Here is a 27,854-nt window from a genome sequence, read left to right as displayed (position 1 = left end):
TAAAAGGGAAATGTATCTAAAGATTAGATATGTATCTATAAACCCGGATGCCAATGTCTTAACATTTCATTTTTTTCACCACATTATCTATTATTATATGTAACAATATCAACATACTTTAATCGGCCATTATTAGAGAATTTGGTATCGTTTGTACTCAACACACTGGCGTGTAATAAAGATTTTCATCGCACACACAGGTATCAAATTGCAGAGAATAATAATAATAAGAGTAAGAATAAGAGAATGTAAGCAAGCGTTGCCCAGTGATACCTGAGAGATTGGAGACGTCACCTCGGAACATCTGAGTTCCTCGCTTGGAGGCGCAGTGGTGGCCAGGTTTGGATGCCTTTCCAGCCGCTCGTCCAGTAGCACTTAGAAATCAGCGGGTACAGTTGAATGCCCAGTCTTGCAATTCATGAAGCAGCAGCATACGACTGCGTTAATTTTTGAGAGGCACTACGGTTGTTATGGACGGGGACTTCGGCGTACTGAAGAGCGGTTGTAGAAAAAAATAGTACAAGACGTCATTGGATAATTGAAAAAAAATATAACCGACATTTCAACTCTTGTGCCCTTTCATGCAATTGAACAATACGCAAACAGCACAATCTTTTCAAAACCAATTAAATGTATTTGGGCAAGTCTTGATGGATGGCGGAGGAGTCCCGGGCCGATAAGGAGGAATAGTTAGAAATGACTAAGTTTGGTGATGATTCTGTTGCTATGTCGTTTGATGGACATGTAAAATAAACACTAGGTTGCGCCGGATGAAATGCTGTAAATACTGGTGACTTTCACATGTAAGTACAATATTCTGCTAAATCTGTCTGGAAGTAGTTTTGCTTTAATTGTTGCTTTTGAAGTCTTTTTTTCTTTTCCAAACAGAGCTGCTAAGAATGTATGCGGTATGAGTTGTACTGTCTGTGGTGTTGGTGAAGGTTGTTTCTATTTTTAAAACACGATTTGAGTCACTTAGAGATTACATTTATTTGTGATATTTAATTCAGCTTTGTTGCTCACATTTTCCCCCAGTTATGTAAAATTACATTTTACTTGCCCAGCTTCTTGTGTCGGATCATGTATTTACCACATTTATTGAGCGTGATACATAAAATGACATTTTGAGTGGTATGCAGATTGGCTTACATAAGTGACGGAAAAAACTGTTCACTTACGTGTCCCGTGGTGCGATTGTATCCGCGATGTTTTCGTGCATGGCATGTGTGTGCCGGTGAGATCGCGTGTTTGGCATCTCTGCATAAGGATAAGCGAATCTGAAAAACTTGTCTCTGAAAACAAAACTGGCATTTCTTTAAATAGTGAAATGTAAAACCAGCCTTATTGGTAGCCTTGCGGCTGAACAAACAACAGGTGTGTTATTTAGTGTGTTACGGGTCGCTCATATCGTCGCGTGGTGCGAGTGTATCCATGGACCATGGCATGGTGTTTTCCTGCATGTCCTGTGTGCCGGTGAGATCGCGTGTTTGACATCTGCATAACGAATCCAAAAAAGTCTCTGAAAACAAAACTCAGTGGCATTTGTTTAAATCGTGAAATGTAAAACCAGCCTTATTGGAAGCCTTGCGGCTGAACAAACAACAGGTGTGTTGTTTGTGTGTATTACGGGTCGCTCCATATCAGAAAACCCACGACGCGCGCGGCTAGTATGTCGGTCGTGGAAGGACTCGTATTTATGAACAGTAAGACACCTGTAGCGTTGTAAACTAAGTTTACTGACACAATTCTGACTTCCTAACCATGTTTATAATCTTATCGGCGCTTAACGGCACTTAACTGTTACTAACGAACTGTATGTTCACTTAATACTGTAACGACCCGCGTGACTGTCTGAGGAGTGTCGTGTTCGAGTAGGAAAAGATGTTTATTGTAAATAGTTGAGAAGAACAGTGGTAAAATGTGATTTAGTTGTTCAACTACTGGGGGCTCACGGGGATTATCATATGAAGGGGTGAGTGTCTGTTAGGCTACAGTACAGAGTGTGTGGGAGGGAAGGAAAGCTCGAGAAGGGCTAAGCAGCCTGTTGGGAAGGCTGGCCTGAGGTGCAAGTATTTGAGAAAAGGGTTCCTCGGACCGGGAGCATTATTTCCGTTCACGCAGATACATTTACATGTACATGATAATAATATTTTCACTTAGCAGAGCTTTTCTCCACAGCGACGACGTACGTCATCTCATAGAAAATATAACGTGTTCATTATGATTAGGAGAAAGAAACACTTAGATCATGCAGACGTGTTACTAAGTAGTTACTTTCCATAATCTATTCATCACACAGTAGCTGCATAAAACGTTATCCGAATATCGACAATTCCTGATCACCTTTCTAGTAATATTTATTTATGTAGCGATACATATTATAAACAGATATGACACATGTCCTCTTTGGTCCTATCCGACCCCAGAACTGCAGCGCGCTACAATACTTCCGTTTACGTTTTTCATGGGATCATTGTGAGTGAGGAAAAACGTAAATGTGTTTTATTTGGTAATGAAATTACAGAATTAATGCAGTTAGAACATTTAATCCAAAATCAAAGTTTATTAACAGGATATTTATTAATTAAGTAATGGAACGACTTGTATTTAGAGACTTGGTTGGGAGATTTGTAAGACTTACTGCTGCAGAACTAATTGAGAACAACTTTCTAAAAATTTGCCCAATCTTTTTCTACATCATGCTTAACTGGAATTACTTAGATTTCGATTAAGGCAAAATATCACCTGGCATAAGATGTGGCTGATAGTCCTTAGCAGTCGTCTGTGTTGCCTGATACAGCACAAAAGATATTTTAAATGTGGCAACTTGTAATAAATGTGCTACAGTAAAATTTATAGGTGTTTTATCCTGTTGCTTTTACAGTTTACAGTTCAGATGAGAATAGCTCTGAAGCCTTTACTTGATACCATAACATTTGAGTTATGAATATGATACACTCATACAAAAACAGGATTAGGGCCAGACCACTGGAAACCTAAATAAATTCACAACCAAAGTGTGACCAATTTTAATAATTGTAAAAAATTAGTATAGTTTTAAAACTATGTTAAATTCAGAATAAACAAAGACTTACTTAAGTTTTTTCATTTAAAAAAAAAAAAGGTGGTGATAGTCTGAATGTAAAATTGACTCCTTTATGCCAGTTAAGTTAACAGTATTAAATGTTCTTTAATTTCATTCAAACACTTTATAATGTCATGCTTTTCTTTAGGAGTTAAAGATTTACTTTTAGACTCACTGCCTGAAATTTTATAACCAGCAGACTTCTTAGGTGCATTCTTGCCATCTTGCTTACTCATTTAGGTAATAAAAAAGATTTTCTGCAAATAACAGGGAAGTTGAGGAGAAATCACAACCAGCACTTTCAAAACAAAGAATATGGGAAGACAGCGTGTCATATGTATTTCTCCGTGAGCTACTGAGTTCAACTGTGCTGTGTTGTGGGAATGAAATCACAGTCAAACCAACACAACTTTTTATACCAACATCATTCTCCTATTTACTAATCCTGTTGAGGCCAAGTTGTTATATGAAATTTTGCATATTGAGCAGAAATGTCTGTAGAGGTACATGTTTACAAGTGTACACTTTTCACTGTTGTATTGAAGAGCACAGAAGCGTTATACATGCAATACAATGTTTGAAGATATCAGATGACAAATTTTAAGTACACATCGTAGATTATTTGTGCATATGTAGATTGCATCAAGCAAAAGAAAAGTAATTTTGATTCATCTTATCATACAGAAATACTTTCACACCCAAAAATGTATACTTTTCCTGACAAGTTTTAGATTTCAGTATCCTGATCTTAATACTTGGGGGGTGCGGTGGTGCAGCAGGCTTGACTGGACCCTGCTCTTGGGTGGGTCTGGGGTTCAAGTCCTGCTTGGGGTGTCTTGTGATGGTGTGTGTGTGTGTGTGTGTCTGTGTGTGTCTGTGTGTGTGACAGAGATCTTTATGCTTCTGGTAAATTTACATTTGTGAGAATATGCTGTGCAGATTAACATTGCATTTACCCTGCCTGGAATAAGGTCACCGGGACCTACCTCTGGAGCCAGGACTGGGGGTAGTCTTCCTAGGCAAGTGCCTGGTGGCCACGTAACCCAGCTGGGCTCAGCTTGAAAAGGCAACATGGGGGGGGATGTGGGCCCACCACCTGCAAGGTCCTACATGGGGGTCAGATGCAATGCCTTTCAGGCAGCAGGAGGAGCAGGGTGGCCCATGACATCACGGCCCCTTGCAGCAGAAACTGGTTCTTGGCATGTGGAATATAACCTCACTGGGGGGGAAGGAGCCGGAACTGGAGCAGGAGGTTGAGAGATACCAACTAGATATAGTTGGGCTCACCTCCACTCACAGTGCTGGCTCTGGAACCAAACTCCTCAATAGGGGTGGTCTCTTTGCTACTCAGGAGTTGCACAGGGTGAGAGGTGTCGGGCAGGTGTGGGGATACTCAGAAGTCCCCAGCTGGCTGCCATACAGGTGGAGTTTGTCCTGGTGGACGAGAGGGTTACCTCAATGTGACTTAAGGTTGCAACAAGGAAAACTCTGACTGTTGTGTGTACTTATGCACCAAACAGCAGTTCAGAGTATTTGACCGTCTTGGAGAGAGTGGGTGGAGTTTTGGACAGGGCCCGACCTACAGACTCCATAGTCCTGCTGGGGGACTTCAATGCTCATGTTGGCAATGACTGGGAATTCTGGAGTGGGGTGATTGGGAAGAACAGCTTGCCCTATCAAAACCCGAATGGTGAAATGTTATTGGACTTCTATCCTAGCCATGATTTGTCCATAACAAACACCATTTTCGAACACAAGGATGCTCATAAATGTCCTTGGTACCAGGGCTCCTTGGGCCAAAGATTGACTTTGTAGTCGTTTCATCTGACTTGAGGCCTTATGTTCTGGACACTTGGGTGAAGGGAGGTGCTGAGCTATCAACCGATCACGAATCTGGTGGTGAGCTGGATCAGATGGCACGGAAAACTGACAGACAAACCCAGTAGAACCAAGCACATAGTGAGAGATAGATATGTGCTTTTTGGTGCCAGTCACGGCAGCAACCTAAGAACCTGCTGCTGAACACCAGTGGTGAGGGAAACCATCAAGCTGAAGAAGGAGGCCTTTAGGAGCTGGTTGGCTCTGGGAACTTCTGACTTAACGGATTGGTATTGGCAGGCAAAAAAGGCAGCAGTGGTTGCAGTTGCAGAAGCAAAATCCAGAGCATGGGAGGAGTTTGGGGAGGCCGTAGAAAATGACTTTTGGTAAGCCTCAAAGAGATTCTGGAGAATCATCCGGCGACTCAGGAAGGGTCGGAGGAGCTTTGTCCAAGCTGTGTTCAACAAAGGTGGAGAAACTCTGACCTCAAATGAGGATATTATTGGGAGGTGGAAGGAGCACTTTGAGGAACTCCTAAACCCAAGAGATATGCCTCCCTTACAAGAGTCAGGACCAGAGTCTTCCGGGGTATCAGAGTCCATTTCCTGGTGGAAGTCACTGAGGTAGTTGGAAAGCTCCACAGTGGCAAAGCACCGAGGGTGGATGAGATTCGCCCAGTACTGCTTAAGGCCCTGGATGTTGTAGGGCTGTCATGGCTGACACGCCTCTGAAGTGTTGCATGGACCTCGGGGACAGTGCCTTTGGATTGGCAAACTTGGGTGGTGGTCCCTGTCTTCAAGAAAGGAGACCAGACAGTGTGTGCCAACTATCAGGGTATCAGACTTCTCAGCCTTCTTGGGAAAGTCTATGCCAGGGTGCTGGAAAGGAGTCTCTGGCCAATAGTTGAATCTCGGAATGAAGAGGAACAATGCGGATTCCGTTCCTGCCGTGGAATAGTGGACAGACTTTTTACCCTCTCAGATAATTGAGGGGGCATGAGAGTTTGCTAATCCACTCGACCTGTGTTTTGTGGATTTAGAGAAGGCTTACAACCAGGTTCCCCGAGAAATTCTGTGGGAGGTGCTTCGGGAGTATGGGGTGCCAGGGCTACTACTACAGGCTATTCAGTCTCTGCACACACAGAGTGAGAGCTGTGTCCAAATACTCGGCATTAAGTCAGCTCGTTCATCATAAGTGTTGGAATCTGCCAAGGTTGTGTTTTGTCTCCACTCCTGTTTGTGGTTTTCATGGACAGAATATCAAAGCAGCCAAGTGGGAAGCGGTTAGTATGAGGATCACCACTTCCAAGTCTGAATCCATGGTTCTTTCATGGAAAAGGATTGCATGCCCGCTTTAGGTAAGGGGAGAAAATCTGCTCGAGGTGGAGGAGTTTAAGTATCTTGGGGTCTTGTTCACGAGTGAGGGGAGAAGATAGCGTGAGATCGGCTGCAGACTGGGAGCAGTGACAGCACTAATGCAGTCACTGTACCAGACTGTAGTGATGAAGAGGAAGCTGAGCCATAAGGCAAAGCTTTCTGTTTACCGGTCGGTCTACGTCCCTAACCTCACCTATGGTCAGGGACTCTGGGTTGACCGAAAGAATAAGATCACGGATACAAGTGGCTGAAATGAGCTTACTCCACAGGGTGGTGGGACTCACTCTTCGTGACAAGGTGAGGAGTTCGGCCATCCAGGAGGAACTCAGAGTAGAGCCGCTATTCCTCCACATTGAGAGGAGCCAGTTGAAGTGGTTCGGGCATCTGGTAAGGATACCCCCTGGACGGCTCCCTTTGGAGGTATACCAGGCATGGCCTACTGGGACTAGTCCTGAGGTTGGCCCAGGACCCGCTGGAGAGATTAGATCTCCCAGGTGGTCTGGGGGAGGCTGGGAATCCCCCAAGTTGAGTTGGGGGAAGTTGCACGGGACAGGGGCGTCTGGGCTGCTCTGCTCTCCCTGTTGCCACCGCGACCCTAGTAGGACAAGCGGGTAAGAAAATGGATGGATGGATGGATGGATGGATGGATGGACGGATGGGTAATCTGTGTTTGCCATGATGGGTGGAGAGGCAGTGGATGGATGTCGTTCACAAGCCTGATTGCCTTTGGGTAGAAATTGTTTTTCAGCCTTGAGGTTCTGGCTTTAACACTCTTGTAGCGTCTCCTTGATGGTAAGGGTGTGAAAAGGCTATGCTGGGGATGACTATTGTCCTTGATGATGTTAATGGCTCTCCTGATGGTTCTGGCCTTGTATAGGCTCTCCAGTGATGGTAAGGATGTTCCAGAGATGGTTTGAGCAGCTTTCACCACTCGCTGTAGCGCCTTACAGTCCTGTACTGTGCAGCCTCCAAACCACATTGTGATAGAGCTGGTGAGGATGCTCTCGATTGCACACCTATAGAAGCTTCTGAGGATTTGGCTTGGCATGCCAAATTTCCTCAGCCTTCTCAAGAAGTGCAGACGCAGACGTGATTTCTTCACCAGATGTGTAGTGTTGTGAGACCAGGTGAGATCTTCAGTAATGTCAACACCCAGGAATCTGCAGCTGCTAACTTTCTCCACCACTTTCTCACCAATATGCAGTGGTGAGTGTTGCTCCCTCCTTCTCCGTGGATCGACTATCAACCCCTTTGTTTTGTTCACATTGCGGGAGAGATTATTTTCGTGGCACTACTTCACTAGGTCAGCCACTTCCCTCCTGTATGCCGACTCATTGCTTCCTGTTATGAGTCCAATGACTGTCGTGTCATCAGCAAATTTGATGATGCTGGTGTTGTTCTGAGAGGCCACACTATCATGAGTGAAGAGTGCATAGAGCATGGGGCTCAGCATGCAGCCCTGCAGAGTTCTTGTATTTATGGTAATTGACCTGGACATGTGCTTCCCAATTCTAACAGACTGGGGTCTGCCCATTAGAAAGTCCAGAACCCAGTCGCAAAGGGTGGGTGGCACACCAAGATTGTGAAGCTTGTTGATGAGCTTCGAAGCCATCACTGTGTTGAATGCTGAGTTGTAATCAATAAACAGCATTCGAGCACAGCTGTCCTTGTTTTCCAGGTGGGTGAGGGGAGTGTGTATTGTTGTGCTGATGGCGTCCTCTGTGGACCTGTTCCATCTGTATGCAAACTGGAGAGGGTCCAGAGTGTCCGGAGTGATGGCCTGGATGTACTTCATGACGATTCTCTCGAAGCACTTCATCACTATTGGAGTCAGTGCAACAGGTCGGTAGTCATTGAGGCAGGATGCTTTTCTGTTTTTTGGCAGCAGCAGGATGGTGGTCCTCTTTAAGCAGGTGGGAATTGAAGCTTATGCGAAAGACAGATTGAATATATCAGTAAAGGCATCAGCTAGCACCGATGAGCAGGTTCTAAGTAAGCGTCCAGGGATGTTGTCTGGGCCGGCTGATTTCCGTGGGTTTGTTTTCCCAAAAGTCTTTGCCACAACTGCAGATGTGACCGTGAATGGTGGGTTCTGTGTCTTCCCACCAGTCAGTTTAATACCCAGTAGTTCGTTGCTGAAGACCTCGAAACGGACAAAGAACTTGTTGAGTTTGTCAGGTGTGATGTGGCTGTCAGTGATCTCACATCTGCTTCTGCTCCGATAGTCTGTGATGTTCTGTAATCCCTGCCATATGCGCCGGGTGTCAGCCGTAGTGTAATGACACTCCAGTCTCAGTCTGTATTCCCTCTTGGCAGCCCTAATGGCTCTTCGAAGATCATACCTGGCCTTCTTGTAGTCACTGGCATTGCCTGAGATGAATGCAGTACAGCGGGCACGCCACATGGATCGAATTTCACAGTTTATCCATGGCTTTTGGTTGGAGTATGTCCGGATCTGTTTGGTGGGCACAGTGTTCTCGACGCAGGTGCTAATGTAGCTGATTACTGCTGACGTGTAGTCAACACATATTCTGATCATATATTGCATCAATTCCAAGGAATAACATTAAACATCAGTTTGCTAATCAAAAAGTTGTGAGGCAAATAGACAATACAGGAACTCAATGTTCAGCACACATTTATCTATCCTGTCTACCCACAGAGTCTTCTGTATCTTCCACAAGCTACAGTGCTATTTGTTGCCCCTATGTTTCTAAATTTGCACCTTGTAGTCCTTAATCTGGCAGAATGTAAGTAAGCAGATACCACAATTTATACATACATTATTATATTTTAAATGGCAGACTTCCTGCTACTCAGTTAAACATCTCAATCAGTGAAAAGGCTGGCAATTATTTTGATATGGCATTTGCTGGAGTCTGAAAGTACAAGCTTCCCACTTATATTTATTTATTCATTTACCTTACGCTTCAAAATAATGCACATCTTCAAGAAAAATACAGAAGTGCATTACATCAACAGAAGGAGTGTCACGCCCTCCACTGCTCCCCTAACGAGGACACCTGAGGCCAATCATACCCCTAACGAGGACACCTGAGGCCAATCAAGGCCAGCAAGATTTAAGACACTGAGCCACCACCCTCTAGTTGTGGAATCTCATGCACCCTGAGATAACGATGCCATCTAACAGTAAAACATTAACAGTGCATTACATCAGCAGAGGGAAAGATGTGGATGCAGACTTGCTTTTAGAGTACAGTCAATTTGTCACATTTCACCATTTGAGCAAGTCTACATCACATAAGTGACTACATATAGGTTTATCAGCTATTAAAAAAAATAAATAAATAAACAAATGCTTACATGTTTATCATCTACATAAGAGATCTGGGGGAAGCGAGTCTGAGAGAGGTGAGATGTGAAACACTTCTCAAAGGTAAAGAGAGATTCAGCAGTTCTGAGTGAGACAGGGATATCTTTCCATCATGTCCGAGCCAGAACCGGAAACCTTTATACTTTTGATTTTGAACCTTTTGTGCATGGGTTCACCAAGTAGGCAGAAGTAGAGGAGGGAAGCAGTCTGGTTGGGTTGTTGAAGTCTTGTAGGTGTTGGTGGCAGGTCTGTTGATGGGTTTTGTGGGCTGTAACTGAAGTCTTGAATCTGTTCTGGGCAGCTATAGGAAGCCAGTGCAGTGTTTTCTGTTTTTTATCCCTTTTCCCCCATTCCCACTCACCATTTTTCTCCCTTTAATCTTTTTTATTCTGTTGTTTGCACCTGCACAGTGGTGCATGATGTGCTGGTTCAATTCAAGCTCAGTTTGTCTGGAGTAGGAATGTTTTCATGTTCGGGTGGGTTTCCTCCATATACTCAGTCCAAAGATGTTTCAAGTGGACTTGTGACTCCAACTGGCCTTAGTGCATATTTGTGAGTCAATGAATGTGTGGGATTTCCCTGTGATAGACTGGTGTTCAGTGTACCATGGTGTACTCAGCATGCCAACCTGGGCATCCAGTACAGGCTTTGGACCAGCACACTGGACAAACTAGTATTTATAATGGATGGTGCTGTTCTTTTATAGTCAGTCACCAGTTAGTTTCCTTCTGCTTTTCCTGGTGAGTGTTACAGTGGTAGCAGGCGGTGCAAGTGAATCAAAAAATTTCTATATCCAGCCACACATTACTTCCTCCTGGAGGATTTCCAGGCATTCCCAGACTATCCATGAGATATAATCCCTTCAGCATGCCCAGGGGTCATTCTTATAACATAACAGAACCACCTCAACTGCCTCCTTCGATCCAGAGGAGCAGCAGCTCTACTCCGAGACTCTGATAAACTCCTTACTGTCATGGAGAATGAGCCTAGCAATCCTGCAGAGAGACCTCATTTTGGTTGCTTGTATCCACAATCTTGTTCCTTCAGAGAAGAAATCCGTATGGTTCCTCCTGGATCCAAGGCTCAACCATCAGGTTGAGTCTCTTTTCCAGCCCTCTGGCATAGACTTTACCAGGGAGGTTGAAGAGTATTTTTACTTATAGCTGGAACACACACTCATGTGCCCTTCTATAATATTAGGACCGCCAACCCAGTTTGGCAGTCCAGAGGTACTTTATCTGGCTTCTATGCAAAAGCATGCAAGCCACACTACCCCAACCCTGTCCAATACCTTTAACATCTTTGGAGACATTTTATCAACCCCTGCAGCCCTGCCACTACAGAGGACTGGTATCATCAATATTATCATAGTAACCTCTGGGACAGTGAGTTTTATTCCACAAGAAATCTCAGACACTGCCTCCTGTCAGGATTGTATCCTTGCTTAGCAAAGCCTGGGTAGGGTAAAGCCTTTCCCCCTGAGGCATTGAATGGTTTTCCAGAACAATCTTGGGGCCACCTGGTGATCTTTCTTTATAGCCTCCCCACACTTCTTGACCTTTTAGCTTTTTCTTCAGCAATTGTTTTTTTGCTGTGCCTCTCTTGCCCTGTTAGTCAAATCAAGATATTGTTGTAAATAAACTCTAAATTGTTTTAGAGCTGTAACCAATACTGCTGTCATGCCTACAAGCCAAGCAGCTGCACCTGACGGTAATCAGCAAGGCCGGGGATAAAGACAGCACTGTCCCTGCCCAGGGTTGCGGAATCTTGCAATGCTTCCCTGCTTGGCTTGTGAATTCAGTGCTTTGTCCTCTGCACCCTATTTCTTGTTCCTGGTTTCACCTGGCTTTCGACCCCTACTTGTTTACCCGCGTACTGAGTATTGTCTTGCCCCGGAAGACCAACGCGTGTCTCTGACCACTGATTTCGTCTGCTCCTGTGTTTGTCCCGGAATAAACACATCCGCACTTGGGTCCAAAAAACCTACCTCCTCTCTCCAAGTCTTGGCGCTGACAGCTGCTTTCTTTCTTGTAATGTGTTTTGAGAATCTGTATTTAAATTCAGTGTATAAAACAATGACTACATTGTCACAATTACTAGTGATGCTATGAAACTACTTCTCAATGTTTGTAACCCTTTTCTGTTGACTTGTTGATAAAATATCATTTGTGATAAGTGAATAGTGAATCAGATTACACTTTTCTTTCAAGACAGTTTGTTGCTTTATGTTCAAATTTTTGCAAGGTCCTCCTTTATCTTTTAACCCTTTAAAATCTTTGCTTCAGGGATTATTTTTATTCTACATGCTAAAGGGTCACAGGGTTTTGGAGAGTTGCTTGCAAGCAGGTATGATATTAGACAATTGGTATGCATAGGAGAAGCAATACCCTGCATGAAGGGGTTTGGGAAGTTTCTGCTAACCGTACATGATTCTCAATTACTAAATTGCATATTTTGATGTTAAATTTCTGTTAAGGTGTTTATGTGAGAGTTGATAGCTCATTATGCAGATTTTCAGGTTCAAATGACATTTACTTGTAACTCAGAATTCTCATAAAATGAGCCTTTCTTATATGATGGCAGCCTATAGAAAATTTAAAGTTTCATGCTGAAACCCATCCAAGATTAAAGAAATCAGCTTGTTTCCTGTAATCAGGGATTCTGCTTTTTATAGAGCATACAGTTATCTGACCCCAGGCTACCACTTAAAGGGCACATATTTTTCACTGCATGTTAAAGACCTACAAACTAATTTTAACATCCTCATTGTTAGGTGGTGTTAAAAATAATTCAATTCAGAGTTTCAAAGAAATGTAGAAGCACCACTGATATTTGAAATGATCTTTTTTTTGTAAAACATTCTATAGACTCTGCTAAAATTACCTGTATTCTTATATTGTGTTGTTGATAATAAAAAGAACTGTCTAAAAACAGCATGATAACTGAACTGATTACAGATAAGCACATATACAAAAATTTGTCTCAAATATTTTGTCTAAGTTGCTAGTCCACATCAGTAGTAACAAAATGTAACATTATGTACAAGATGCAAATCATCTGTTAATATAGCTAATGAAATACTGTACAAAAATGTTTATTAGCAGAGCCTCTAATATGTTTACAGTTATTGTTTAAAAATGGTTTTAGCAGTTGCTAAGTGTGGTGGAGTTCATGTCTAGTCAGTTACATAAACAGAGTTCCCATAGAATGTGTTGTCCTCCTCTTGTGTCCAAACTGTTGAACTTTGTCCATTGTCTCAGCATCAGGAGGTGTGGTGGCGCAGTTAGTTGGACCACAGTCCTGCTCTCCGGTGGGTCTGGGGTTCGAGTCCTGCTTGGGGTGCCTTGCGGCGGACTGGCGTCCCGTACTGGGTGTGTCCCCTTCCCTTTCTGGCCTTACGTCCTGTGTTGTTGTGTAGGCTCTGGTTCCCCGTGACCCTGTATGGAACAAGCGGTTCTGAAAGTGTGTGTGTCTCAGCATCTGAGTCCATTTTGCTGGTTGTCTTCTTTTTAATTCTTTCTTAAACTTTCTAAATATTAAAATATTTTAAAGTCTTACAGGGGGGACTTGATGATAATAATAATAATAATAATAATAATAATAATAATAATAATAATAATTAAAACCTCTTGCCAAAATTTGGCCTACCATACAGGCCTCTACTGCATGAGGAAGACTCATGAGACTGAAATAAAGGCTGGAATACTCCATTTAGAATGCTACTCAGTTTTGCCGGCAGTGTTAATTGACTGTGAAATATAAAGTCAATTAACTCATACTCCCAGCCCACTCCCACTCCCATATTGCAGTTTTTAATTTAACATGTCTTTTTTAAGTCTCTGGTTTCCTCTAGTAGTCCAAAAACATGTGTTTATGTTTAACTGGTGACTCTGCATTGCTCATAGTTTGTGTTTTTTTTACATTGTTCTGCTGCAATTGGGAGTTTAGTGTACTATGCCTAGCCCAACACTGGAAATTACCACTGATAAAGGTGTCAGCAGAATAATACTAAATAATCATAATACATCATTTTGAAGAAAAGCATCTGTTAATTGAATAAATGTAACACAATGAACATGGAAAGAATCACTTGAGTAAATGTACACACACACACACACATTTTCTGAAATCACTTGTCCCATGCGGGTCGTGGGGAGCCGGAGCCAAACCCGGCAACACAGGTCGCAAGGCTGGGGGGGGGAGGACTTGATGAAATGATTCCACTTAATTCCACTAAACCGATTAAACTCTGGTAAGCTTGAATAGAATACTACTATTGCTAAATAATTTTATAGTTGACAGTGAGTAGCTTCAGAAATGTTTCCTAGAAGGTGAACAATTTCTGAAGAATATTTCATTCCGACAAAAGTAATAGAAGAGTTTGATTTTTGTGATGATCTGGTACACTATCTGCCTTTTTACATTTGGTTTTGTGTTTTTTCCCCTCCCCCTTCTCTCAGCTGTACATAAGCACAAGTGTAGGAAAATCAGGATGAAAAGATGGCAACCATGCTACTACCACCAGGTCCTGACATTTTGCGCCCATTCACTCGTGAGTCCTTGGCTAACATTGAGCAGCGGATTGCAGAGGAACAGGCCAGAAATGCTAAGGAGTACCAGGAAGACATGGGAGATGTGGAGACTCCCAAGCCCCGGGCTGACTTTGAGGCAGGGAAGCAGCTGCCACGAATTTTTGGTGACATTCCCTCAGGACTCATTGGTGTGCCGCTGGAGGACATCGACCCTTTCTACTTCAAGAATCAGAGGGTAAGCTGAACCTATCCAGGGCATTGTTTTTGATTGTATATTATTTTAAATATATCCCGACAGCCAGAAGTAGACTTTGCAGAGATGTTCTATATTATATAATGCATTTTACTGATTAATTTACAAACGCTTTTTTATGCAATTATTTGCTGTTATGTTCTGGTGTTGTGCATAATTTATTGCATTGTAGTAAGATTTGCTATGACACCCTCACTGCAATGTATAAAAATAGTTGACTGGTGTCCCATCCTGGGTGTGTCCCCCCCAGCCCTACACCTTGTATTGCCAGGTTAGGCTCCAGTTTGCTGCGACCCCAATTGGGACAAGTGGTTTCAGTTAGTGTGTGTGTATTTTCTATTTCTTTGTAACTAGTATTATTTGAATAACTTCATTTCACTAAATATGACTAAGAATTTATAAAAATGTTATTTATGCTCACGATAATAGTTTTGATAAAAGACCACTAAAACTGCCTTTTGAAGAAAGGCCTATAGTGATATGTGTCTTGACACAGCTTAGGGAGCTGTGTGGTGTGCTGCAGAGAGTGATGAAATGGCTGCTATATATCATCCATGGACACAGCAACCCTTTTATAGTGTAACAGTCTGTGTATTGTTTCAACAGATGTAAAGAATTGCCTTTCCATCCATCGCTTCATCCATCCATGTCAATAACCACTTGTCCTGAACAGGAGAAATGACTTTTTCTAGTTAAATTATTTGAATAAATAGTGGCATACTTAATAATACATTACTTACATTGAAATTGAAATGTATAATAAAGTAGAGTTTTAAACTCAACTGCATAAAAAGTCTGGTCACAGTGATCAAATTTAAGGAAATCGTGGCAGAAAAGCTCATGCTGCATCTGTTCTCTGAAGGAGCATAGCAGTCTGGGTGCGGTATAGCGAGTGATCTGGTCTTGTAGATAATGGAGAGGAGATCATTGATGGTTTTGTATTCTGCAGCCAGAGTCTTGAATTTGATATGGGCAGCTATAGGAAGCCAGTGGAGAAAGATGTGGAGAAGGGATATACGGGAACACTTTGGTAGGTTGAATAACTCATAGAGCAGCATTTTGTATTAATTGGAGAGATTTGATGGCAGAGGCCGAAAGGCAAGACAAGAGAGAGTTTTTAGTAGTCCAGATGTGATATTACCATGACTTGGACCTGAAGTTGTGTCGAGTTTGTTATGAGATAAGGGTAGATCCTGCAGATGTTGTGTTGGATGTATCTGCAGGACTGGGTTGTGAATTCAATATGTTGATAGAAATACAGACCTGAGTCAATCATTACTCCCAGACTTTTAGCCAATAAATTAGATGAATGAGCAAGTTTCATAGAGAGATCTTGAGGGGAAGACAGACCAGTTGGGAGGTGAAGGATGTCTGTTTTGGAGAGGTTGATTTGTAGGTGGTGATCAGACATCCAGACACAGATATCTTAGAGGCAGGTGGGGATGCGTCAGGAAACATCTGTAGGTCCAGGAGGAAACAAGGGGAAGAACTGGGTATCAGTGGTAGGAGAATCGGTGGGTGGTGATGACAGTCCCAAGGGAAGAGGTGTAGATTAAGTAGAGTAGGGGGCCCCGTACCAAGCACTATGAGATGCCAGTTGAAAAAGGCTGAGGGGATGATCGAGAGCCCTGCCAGACCCCTTGCTGAGATCTACCTGATAGGTTCAATCAAACCATTTCAGTGCTGATCCACATAAAGTGTAACACAAAATAGCACCACTGATAAGTCAAAGTAATTCAGCAGTCCTAGAACTTCAGTATCAGACTTTTGATGTCACCTTTGATATAATAATAGAATCATAATTCCCTCCTCCAGCTTCCAAAAAAGTGTTTTAAGATTAACACACACACACATTTTCTGAACTGCTTGTCCCCTTTGGGGTCGCAGGGAGCCGGAGCCTAACCTGCCAACACGGCATAATGCTGGAGGGGGAGGGGACACACCCAGGACAGGACGCCAGTCTGTCACAAGGCACCCCAAGCGGGACTTGAACCCCACACCCACTGGAGAGCAGGACCCAGTCAAACCCACTGTGCCACCACACCCCCTTAAGATTAACCAAGAAGATTATTTCATACACTGTAAAACATAATTAATATCCAAAGTACTTCTTTGAGTCCCAGTAACAGCACAATAATATCTTTTTTAAAAAGTTTAGTTTTTATTTTTAAAAACTCCTGCTAAACACAGTTGTAAATCATTGTAACAATGATTTATGAAGCAAGAAAATGTATTATGTATTCAGTCAGAAATGTGTAACAACTCACTGATGGAGCTTTATGTAGGTGACAACCAAGTATAATACTGAGCATTTTAAGATGACAGTGTGTTCAATGCAGTTTCGTTATTGTATTTGGTTTTCTTAACTGTTCAAAATGTTTAAGAATTGCATTTTTTGATATTAACATCCATAAAAATAAATAATAATAAAAATTGTTGTTATTCTGTTTTCTGTTATTCATTGCCTTAACCAAAAGTGCTTTGTTGTTCTTTTTTCCATAGACTTTTATAGTACTGAACAAAGGGAAAGCAATCTTCCGATTTAGTGCCACATCTGCGCTGTGTGCTTTTAGCCCTTTTCATCCAGTGAGAAGAGCATCAATAAAAATTTTAGTTCACTCATATCCTTTTCAGTTGCTTGTTTGTATTATACTGAGTGTATTTGAAAATAGTGCTGAAAAATTAATATTTATGCATGTAATTTGTAATGGTATTGGAGTATTAGCTGACGTTGTGTCAATGTTTTTTTAATGCCGTTTGTTTTCAAGCATCAGAATGGAAAATATGTTCAAAGAGTGCTTTTGCTCTTTGTCAAAATTAAACAATGATTTAAGATTGCCTGCTTTTATCATGAGTAAACAGAAAAAAAGACAGTTTTTGAATTTGCCAGTATTACTGATTACCTGCTTTCTGCCTTTCTTAGTTGTGCATAATACTTATATTACATTTACATTTATTTATTTTAGCAGACATTTTTGAAAACAACTTACAGAGATATGTGAGTAGCTAAAAATAAAAACAGGTATAGATGCTCTTCTACTTACAATGATTCAACTTATGATTTTTTGAAGTTACAATGGTACGATAGCAAAACACATTTGGTACAATCCATACTTTGGATTTTGAGTTTCGATCTGCTCCCTTGCTTGCGATATGCTGTACTTTATTCTCGCCTGATGCTGGGCGATGACAGCGAGCCACAACATCCACTCAATCACATTTGCAGTCTCTGTAGCAATCACACAAATGAGTGTAAACAACCAACATTGTGTTGAAAGTGTTTTTTATTTTGTGTTTTTGCATCCCATCATGTCTACTAAATGCCCATGTGTGTCTCCTGCTTAAATTTGCCCAGTTGTAGGCAGTGGTAAGTGTTCTGAGCACGTTTAAGGTAGGCTAGGCTATGATGTTCGGTAGGTGCGGTACTGTATTCTTTTTCAACTTACAATTTTTCTACTTTCGATGGGTTTATCGGAATGTAACCCCATCGTTAGTTGAGGACCGTCTGTACAGGCAAGTACGGAAAGTAACATCAGATAAGTGTGACCCCACATGATTCTGTCAAGCTAAATAAGGACACAGCATCTTGACAGCAACAGCTAATTGAGGTATATATTCCCTTCCTGGTGATGTTAAAGATGACTTCGAGTTGTAAACACAGTAGAGTCTATAATATATGAAAATCAGCACTTATACCTTCATCATACTCCCAAACATAACTACTTTCAGTGCTCTTTGTATACTGAGTTACTAAAAACTGGTGTGGTTGTGTTTTAAGTGAAGTGTTCACACCAAGTACAATTGGTACTGGCCTGTAGACCATTCCACCTCCTTGCCTTGCTGTAAACCTTGAAAAGTCTAATTTTCTCCACAGCAGGGCTACTAACAAAACATCTAAATATACCTCTGGGTGCCTATGTGCTCACTCCCCACCCTCAACCATACCAAACTAAGTACATCCCCTTAAGGTCATTTCTTTTAATCACAATAGAATAAGAAGAAAAAGATTTAGTAAAATGTGATAACTGTCTGTTAGCTCACAGATGATGCATGGTGTGAGGTGGCATATTTCTGGCATGACCGCTCAGTCTGAGCCAATTCTAATATTCCGAAAGTGAAATGAGAGAAGTTATCATACTGACAAGTATTCTGTCAAGGGTCTCATTTTTCCAGAGTAGCTTTGAAAGTTGTTGCGATACGTTGTGGAAAGTGCAGCTAACTAAAGTTAAATTGCACAACGATTATGGCCTTCACAGTGTGGTAGTAATATGGCTTTCTTTTGAAAGCAAAGCCAATGCATCAGAAAATTTCCAAGAGCAATATCTTACAATTTTACTCTAAAATTAATTAACTTAATAGATCTCTGCTCGGGGAGCATAGATTCCACATATGCATTGTTTGAAGGTATATGTAATAAATATCAATACTCATAAATTTACAAATATAGACCTAAATATACATTATAATGTATACCTATATTTCCAATTTTATATTTTTTTGGGGAGGATAAACTGTAAATTAAATCCACTGACAGTCACACTAGGGCAAGAGACAGAAGGTAGGACCCAAGTGCAAGATTGTTTATTTATTTGTCCCAAAGGCAAGGCAAAAGATCTGTTCAGGGACCAGCATGGATCAAAGAATCAAGGGGCAAATGTTGTTCTGAGGGATGAGGTCATAGTCCAAAGCCGTGGTCGAAGACGAGGGAGTTGAGACATGGGGGCGAAGGTTCGGGACTGGGGTGGCAAGGAAGAGTGAGAACGATGGTTGTCTTGTAGAGATTCCAAATCCTGGGAGTGGTGGTGTGATTTCTTTTATACTCGCCCCTGCTGATTTAGATTAGGGTTAGAAGGATTGCAGGAGTGACTCAAGGTTGTTTGCATGAATGTCCCTAACATGCAGGTTGAAGTCACCCAGGAGAATCCTGGGAGAGAGTGCAACAAGATGTTGAGGTCATCCAAGAAGTGGCAGGAAGGCCAGCAATGTAATAAAGGAGGACTACAACAAATGTGGATGAGACAGTGATGGAGCAGCATACAATTCACATAGACACACACACACACACACACACACATTGTCTAAACCGCTTATCCCATACAGGGTCACAGGGAGCTGGAGCCTAACTCGGCAACACAGGGCGTAAGGCTGGAGGGGGAGGGGACACACCCAGGACAAGATGCCAGTCCGTCACAAGGCACCCCAAGCAGGACTCAGACCCCAGACCCACTGGAGAGCAGGACCCGCTCCAACCCACTGGGCCACTGCACCCCCGCATATAATTCAAAGGAGGACATATCAGACAAATGAAGAGTGAGAGCAGAATATTCCCACTGAGGAGAGATGAGCAGGCCTGTGCCTCCACCTCTGCCATGAGAGGGAGGGGTGTGGGGGAAGGAGTAGTTCGTGGAGAGGGCTGCAGATGTGGCTGTGTTGTCCGGGGTGATCCAAATTTCTGTCACAGCCAGAAGGTCCAGTGATAGGTGGGAACCATAGGCCAGGATGAAATCAACCTTCCTCATAGCAGGCTTGCAGTCCTACAGTACCATGAAAAGGTTAAAATAGGATGGAGGGCTTGATAGATGAGAATAAACTAGGTTACTGTAGCAGCGGGAGCGCCTGGGTCTCTGGGGATAAACCAGGTTGCTGTAGCAGCAGGAGCATTTGGGTCTCTGATGATATCATACAGTTTGGTTGCTACAGACAACTTTGATGGCAGACATTTTCAGGGCATGATCCCTGGGACTTGAACTGGTGTACTCCCACAGGTACATTCCCTTGTCTCTGCACCCAGAGTCTTCACACCTGGAGGCTGCTGCTACACGCCACCTGCTGTAATTTGAAGTTGGCTACTTTACATCAGCTGAGAGCCAAAACCAAAACTACTCCATGATTAGAACCAAAACAAACAGGTGGTACAATCTGAATATCTGAGTGACACACAGGGTTAACCCTAACTCTAACCCTAACTTTCCTCTGCACCCTGCAGCCACTGCTTTCTGGAAACTGGCATGTCTTATACATAGTGTCTCTTCCAACCAAGTGTTCTTACTCAGTGATGGTTATCTTCCATTCCCCCTGGGATCTGGCAGCCCCTATTTACCCAGTTTCAGCGCCACCTACTCTACAGTCATGGTGCAGTTTCCAGACCAAGTTTTCTTTCAGTAACTCTTGCCAGCCTGCCTGTAGTTCGCCCATGGCTCCATTCTTGTTTCCCAAAATTGCACGCAGATTAATTCCACTCATTTACATTCGATTTACCAACTATAATTCACTAGTTTGTCCTGTCTCACTTATTCATCAGGTGTATTTTTTTATTAATATACCCCAGCACCTGGACCCATGAGGTTATGTTTGTGGCTTGGATGGCATTATGTTGTGTTTTACTCCAGCTGTCTCCATTCTTATTTTTGCTTTGCTTTTATCAGTCATGCGGATACCATGTATTCTGTTTCATTTCATACTCTACATTGGCTAAATGTTTTTAGTAACTGTCTCCCTGCATACCTGGCTTGTGAAGCAGTTATGTGCCCAATCCTACCTTACCTTGTTTGTCTTGCATATACACACACACACACACATTTTCAGAACCGCTTGTCCCATACAGGGTCACGGGGAACCGGAGCCTACCCGGCAACACAGGGCGTAAGGCCAGAGGGGGAGGGGACACACCCAGGACGGGACGCCAGTCCGTCGCAAGGCACCCCAAGCGGGACTCGAACCCCAGACCCACCGGAGAGCAGGACCGCGGTCCAACCCACTGCGCCACCGCACCCCCCGTGTCTTGCATATATTCTTGTCAAATTACTACTGAGTCTGTCTTCACAGATGACCTGCTTTTTCTTGTTCTGCTCTGTGTCTAGTTTTAATCATCTTTCCCTTTACACATTAATTACCCAAATATATGCTGTTACATTGTATTGACAAAATAATACCTGTTTAATAGAATGTATTTAATAGAATGTGTATAACATCTTAAAACTATAAAATCGCTCTTGTAATTTCCAAGTGTGGGATCCCTGTGGATGAAGGTCCCATTGGATCAAATAGGTTCGATTAGCATAACCGGTCCAGCTTTTGTCACTAAATACATTTACCAACACCATTATCATCTCCATACCACTGTCTGGCACCATTACCTGCTTCTGCATGGCCCCACATTTCCATCACACAACAATACTGTTACTTTGTCTACAGCCACATCAAAAACCTATGCTGCCTCATATTACTGTCCATTCTTGACATATTCCACTCTAGGAGCAGCTTGCTACTCTCCAATTAGAGAGTACAATCTCATTAGTTTCAATCCAAATTAGTCCTCAGTTAATGAGGAAGTAGTGTTTCAAAAATGTTTTGAAAAATCCTTTAAATTTGTTACCTTTGCTAGTGTCTGTAGAATGCCCAGGAGGTGTTGGCAGCCATCAGCATTTCGACCTGCAGAGGTGTATTTTTATCCCCTATGTTGTGTCTGGAAGTTTTTTCTTAATTCAGCAACATACCCTTTCCATTTCTATACCTGTTTTACTTAATCTATTGTTCACTAGTTTCTGTACCTCTGCCGAGAAAAGTGCTGTTAAAATAAAGTGTCCCAGTTTGCCTTGTAAAACTATTTTCCATATGCATTTCAATAAATTCTTAATGTAAATCTTAATGTATGCTCAAAAAACCTCCCCGTATATGCTACACTGTAGTCCCAACCACCTCTGTTGTCATCTCACTAACCTATGCATATTGCACGCACCAAAGTCACTTAACCTCTTTTTTTTTTTTCAGCTGCTTAGAGTCCACCGTGTTTTGGAGACTCTACAACCTTTCTTGAGCACAGGTGAAAGTCCTCCAGTGGACTCTAAGCTCATTTAGAAAGTACACCAAGCATCTGCTCAAGCATACAACCAGTCTGCTACTTCTAACTCATGAAATCTGTCACACTCTAAAATAACCATGTTAGGGTTCTTATTGTAGGGGGTGCGGTGGCGCAGTGGGTTGGACTGCAGTCCTGCTCTCCGGTGGGTCTGGGGTTCGAGTCCCGCTTGGGGTGCCTTGCGGTGGACTGGCGTCCCGTCCTGGGTGTGTCCCCTTCCCCCTCCGGCCTTACGCCCTGTGTTGCCGGGTAGGCTCTGGTTCCCCGTGACCCCGTAAGGGACAAGCGGTTCTGAAAATGTGTGTGTGTGTGTGTGTGTGTGTGTGTGTGTGTGGGTTCTTATTGTGTTTTTAAGACTTTACTGTGCTTAGTTTTGATTGTTTAATTTTCTGTTTACTCATACTCCAAACAATCTTTAATTACAGTTATTATGACAGCTGAATGCAAAATAATATTTTTTTGTGCACTGGATTTAATGCTAAATGTTTTACCAACATTATAATTACTTGTTAAACACTGGCTTACAAATTGTTACTTTCTAGAATGCCCAGGAGGGGTGGGCAACCACTGGCCCGTGGACCCCTAGAGGTTTTCTTTTCTCCCTCAACCTTCAGTTGGGAGTTTTTGCTCCTTTCCCGGTGGCCAATAGGTATACTTGTAGCTCTATAATAAGTTCTTCATTATGGTAGCCATTAGTTGACTGTCTTCTTTGTTTGTATCAATTTTTATTGCTGTATGCCTGTGTTAAAGTGCTCTGTGTCACTACGTGAGATGAGCGCTCCATAAAAAATAATAATAATAAAAAATAATAATAAATGTTCATTAAAATACAGTATCCATACTTCCATATATTACTGTAGAAACCTGTTTATTTACTTAACATTCTTCTTCAGATTATTCAGTTTATTCATAATGTTCACTATTTTGACCAACTGTTGTTTCATGGCCATGTCTGAACCTACGCAATGGGCCAAGTATCTTGAGTGAGTACACCTTCTTACCTCTGTTATCGTATAATACAGGCAGTCCCCGGATTACGAATGAGTTCCATTCCTAAGTCCATCTTTAAGTTGAATTTTTACACAAGTCATAATAGTTTCATTTTAGCCAAAATTTTTGGAAAATCACTTGCAGTGCTTACATCAGCAGTCACTTTGTCACCTTGCAATTTAATATTGGGTAAATTTGCCCTCACTTTAAAATGACTGAACCAACCCCTACTCGCCACAAATTCTTCCTCACATTCACCTTCACTTGTTGGATGTGCAGCTTTTAAATCACAAAAAGGCTTTGAGCCTTTTCTTGCACTAAAGCAAGACTAATAGGCATATTTCGTTGATATTGATCCTCTAACCAAATTATCAATAGCATTTCCGTTTCAATAATTCAAGCATTGCATTGCTTAGTGATAATTGTAGATTTCATTGGGACAGAGTCTTTTACATGCTCCATTATTTTCGCTTTATCCCTTAAAATTGTCCCGATCGTTGATCGACAGTAGTTGTCATGCCCACTTCGTCCTCACCTGCCTCTCATCAAGGCAGCACGGGATAAAAGAACAAGGATTCCACACCTGCTTGCGGAACCTCACGTGAACAACTGCTAATGCGTCACACGATTCCTTTCCGTTCTAAGCTCCTGATCTCCTGGATACAGACCTTCGCTTCGTCTCCTCGTCTACGTCCCTTGTCTGCTCCAAGAAACCCTGAATGCTCATTGCCTGACCCTCACCTGTTACCAACTATAGCTCTTCGTCATGCTCCTTGGCTTTGCTTCTTAATAAACAGACCCCGCGATTGGATCCTACTCACCTTCGCCCCGGCTCCATTGTTCCAGCATGACAGTAGTCTAATGCTTTTCCAATGTTCATTGGTATTTTATCTTTTTCCAGTCACTTTATTATTTCCACTTTAGTTTTAATCATGATAATTTTCCTTTTCTTTGATGTGTCACCATCACATGCATCACATTTATTCTGTTGTTGCCATGGTTATGAGTATAAAAACATTAAAAAAATGAAACCGAAATGCAGTAACACACATGAGACACTGTTAACAGCAACATGGCCCGACTGAAAAGAAGAAAATCTTTGTCCTCCCTCAGGCCCAAGGCACCCCCCCCCACGAGCCGATGAACAGCTATAGACGCACACTGTTTTGATGCGTGTCGCAAAGTAGCACCCGTTTGTTATTACAAACCGTTGTATGTAATTCTAATTTTTAATAGGCCTTACGAGGGGTGGTTCGTAGCTATGGGTTGTGCGTAAGTTGGACGTCTGTAACCTGGGGACTGCCTGTATGTATGTTGGCAAAAATGTATGTTTTTCCCCATTTCCTAGCTTCTTTAGACTCTGTTGACTCTATTGACTTTTTAAACTGTACCTTATTTGCCCTGATATAAAACTTTACCAGCTTTTTTTACCTTGCCAGCATCAATCAGCAAGTGTTTTCAGCCCAAAATGATCAACAAAAGACAATATATGTAGGTCATATTTCAGGAGATGTTTCTTGAGATATCCACGGCCCAACTTTTTTCACCTTTTGGGAGGGGAGGTAAAGAGTTAATAAAGTGCCCCCCAACTCAACTTCTTGTTGCAATGCAACTACAATTAAACAAAATAAAATAATTGCCCTGGGGAATTAAGGATGAACCAGAATAACTCAGATGAAACAAAATCTTTTGTTACATTTTCCACTGACTTGGCTCCAGTCTGATTTTTGTATCAAAAATGTCTTGCTGATGTGATGCTTGTGGGCAGCTGGTGGTATAGAAGTTAGTGCTGTTGTCTTGGACCCAAAGATTGCAGGTTTGCATCTCACCTCTGGCTGTAGAACCCTTGAGAAATGTACTTACCCAAAATTGCTCCAGTGAAGTTACCCAGCTGTAAAAACTGGGTATATTGTAAATAGATTAACACTGTAAGTTCCTTTAGAAAAAAGTGTCAGCTAAATGAGTAACTGTGATGCCCATCATCTAGGATACTCTTCCCAGCTTGTTCTCCATTTCACTGGAGCTGACAGTTTGACATGCTTTTATCATCTCAGTTGTCAAATATATTGTTGCCTTATTTCTGCCTTACATTCTATTGTTTTTGTAAAATAGATAACAGCCTCTGTGTTCAACAGGGCTGCTCCTCGTTCCTAAATCTGTTTAGCTTTCATTCTGTTCTGCACCCTTTTTTGCTTAGGTACACTTTCACTGGAATTTATACTTTTGAATCACTGATAAAAATACTTGCAAGAGGATTCTGTGTTGGCCCCTTTACCTTTCTGCGAGATCCCTGGAACTGGCTGGATTTCAGTGTGATAGTCATGGCGTAAGTATTCTAAGATATTGTATACTTGTTACTTTTAAAACACTATATTTCAGCGACAACCTTTGTTGCCCCCATTTTCTGAAACCTATTGTTATATCTAGCAACTACTTAGTTTTTTTTTTTAATTTGTATTATCATTATGACCATTGTTGTCATGGTTTTTGTCCTAGAAGGAAGGGGCGGACTCAAGTGCAGAGTGCACAGGGGTTTATTCAGACGCTGGAATCATAGTCAGGTACAAGCAAGGGTCTTCGGACTGCAAACGAGCAGGAAATCCAGTATCGGAGTCAGGAAAACAGGCAGTGGGTCAGAACACTAGTGAGCGGATGAGGTTTTAGGACGGGAGCGATCTCAGGAAACGGGCGAAGGGAAGAGGAGCTAGGAGCGAGGAGCAGGGTACAAAGATGGCAGGTAGGCTGACTCAAAGCGAGTGAGTAATCGGCGAATAAGGTTCCGTGACACTCACTCATCGTTCGCTTCTGCCTTTTAACCTGTCGAGCCCCAGGTGTATCCGATTATGCCGATGTCGTGGGCGTGGCAATCATAACATAGCAATAGACAGTTTAGTGGTTATAGCTGCAGTCTAACCACTAAACTGTCTATTGCTATGTTTTACTTATATCCTATGCCTAGCTGTGAGCTGCTGCTACAAATCCCATCTGTTCTTGTAGTACTCTTGAGAAAATTATTAACTAACTTACTGTAGTGAAAAATTGCTGAGCAACAAACATTGGGCAAAATACTACAGCATGCCACAGCAGTGCTACTGGAAGCAGGATTCTAAATGCTTTTCTTAAAAACATTGGTGTCTTTGGTAGCAGCCTTCACCAAAGCACAACAGACAGTAGAAGAAAGACTGCTAAAACACATGGGTGTCCTGCCCCAGGGCACTCTGAGCCTCCCTATTTCCAAAAATGGTTGGGAGCCCCTTGTCAGGCTCCCCAAAATCTCTCAGGGGAAACCAAGCATAAACAGCCAGACAACCAATAAGGCACTAACTCTAATACAAGTCTCCCTGAGCGCTATTATAATGTTACACAGCTTATAAATACACAGCCTTTTCACACCCTTACCATCAGGCAGACGCTACAGGAGTGTTAAAGTCAGAACCTCAAGGTTGAAAACTAGTTTTTACCCACAGGCCATCAGGCTTGTGAACAACACCCATCCACTGCCTCTCCACCCATCACAGCAGATACAGTTCATCCTCTGAGCGTGAGAGGTATCAACTACACCCCATCCCTCTAGGGGAAGTCTAAGGGAGAACCTGGTACTGGGTATCAGCTGGTTCTTCGATTCACTTGCCCAGGCTTGAACCCTGGAAAGCCCTTCTTATATCACTTTTCAGCGCTGATACAACATGCGAAGCAGCAGTTTACCGGTGATAAGTCTGAACTCAATTGGGCATACAGTGAGGTGCCAAGGGTCGCTTCTGATGGTGGGAGAGGTCCTCAGATCACACTGGACACCTACCACCTGCTTGAAGCTGAGCAGCCCCCAGCAAAACAGGTGCTACCTTGCCACAGTCCGCTTGCTCCACTGGGTGTGTGGGACTTGGGTAACCACCAACAGGTGGATCGTTAAACTTACACCAGTCAGAACAACAAAACAACAAAAACACCCAACCCTCAGGCTGGGCACTTGGAACATAAGTACCGTGACTTCAGGTCTTACAGAAGACCTATGGGACACAAGTGATGATCACAAAACTGCAGTCATCAACAAGAACCTGAGCAGACTGCAGATAGACGTTGTAGCCCTACAAGAAACAAGGCTGTCATTCTTTGGAAGTCTAAGGGAGAAAGACTTTTTTCTGGCATAGGAAGCCTCCAGAAGAGATCAGGGAACATGGAATTGGCATCGCCATTAGAAACAACCCAGTTGGCTCCATTATACCATCAATTGAGTGAACTGAGAGGCTGCTCGAGATCCAGCTTCAAACAACAGCGGGCCTGGTCAACATTTTTCACCTATGCACCTACACTAAGTTCTTCCCAGGAACCCAAGGACAAGTTCTATGATGAACTTTGTGCAGCTATCAGTGAAGTCCCTTCTCAGGAACCATGGTTCTTTGTGACTTCAAAGCCAGGGTTAGCAGTGACCATCACAGCTGGCCGTCCTATTTGGGACAGTTTGCAATAGTAAAGGTGAACAAATATGGTCTCCTTAAACTCTGCTGCCAACACAACCTCTGCATCACCAACACTTTTTTCAACACCAAGATCCAGCATAAAGTATCATGGTGACATCGGAGGTCCAAAACTGGCACCAGCTGGACACTG

At 42.5% G+C, this 27,854-nt stretch overlaps 1 protein-coding gene across 1 annotated transcript in view; it reads left to right on the top strand.

The window, feature by feature from the left end:
- Positions 1–1,642: 1,642 nt before the first annotated feature.
- LOC108931972 (sodium channel protein type 4 subunit alpha-like) overlaps positions 1,643–27,854 on the top strand; it is a 123,458-nt gene continuing 97,246 nt past the window's right edge. Inside the window, exons 1-5 of the mRNA XM_029251868.1 lie at positions 1,643–1,703; positions 14,074–14,380; positions 16,901–17,031; positions 23,150–23,239; positions 25,444–25,572. Of these exons, the coding sequence (XP_029107701.1) occupies positions 14,114–14,380; positions 16,901–17,031; positions 23,150–23,239; positions 25,444–25,572 (617 nt within the window). The 5' untranslated portion in view covers positions 1,643–1,703; positions 14,074–14,113. The remainder of the gene's footprint in view (positions 1,704–14,073; positions 14,381–16,900; positions 17,032–23,149; positions 23,240–25,443; positions 25,573–27,854) is intronic.

The sequence above is a fragment of the Scleropages formosus genome, chromosome 5, assembly GCF_900964775.1.
Source record: "Scleropages formosus chromosome 5, fSclFor1.1, whole genome shotgun sequence".
In the NCBI taxonomy this organism is placed as follows: Eukaryota; Metazoa; Chordata; class Actinopteri; order Osteoglossiformes; family Osteoglossidae; genus Scleropages; species Scleropages formosus.
This window is presented reverse-complemented; position numbering and strand designations above follow the sequence as displayed.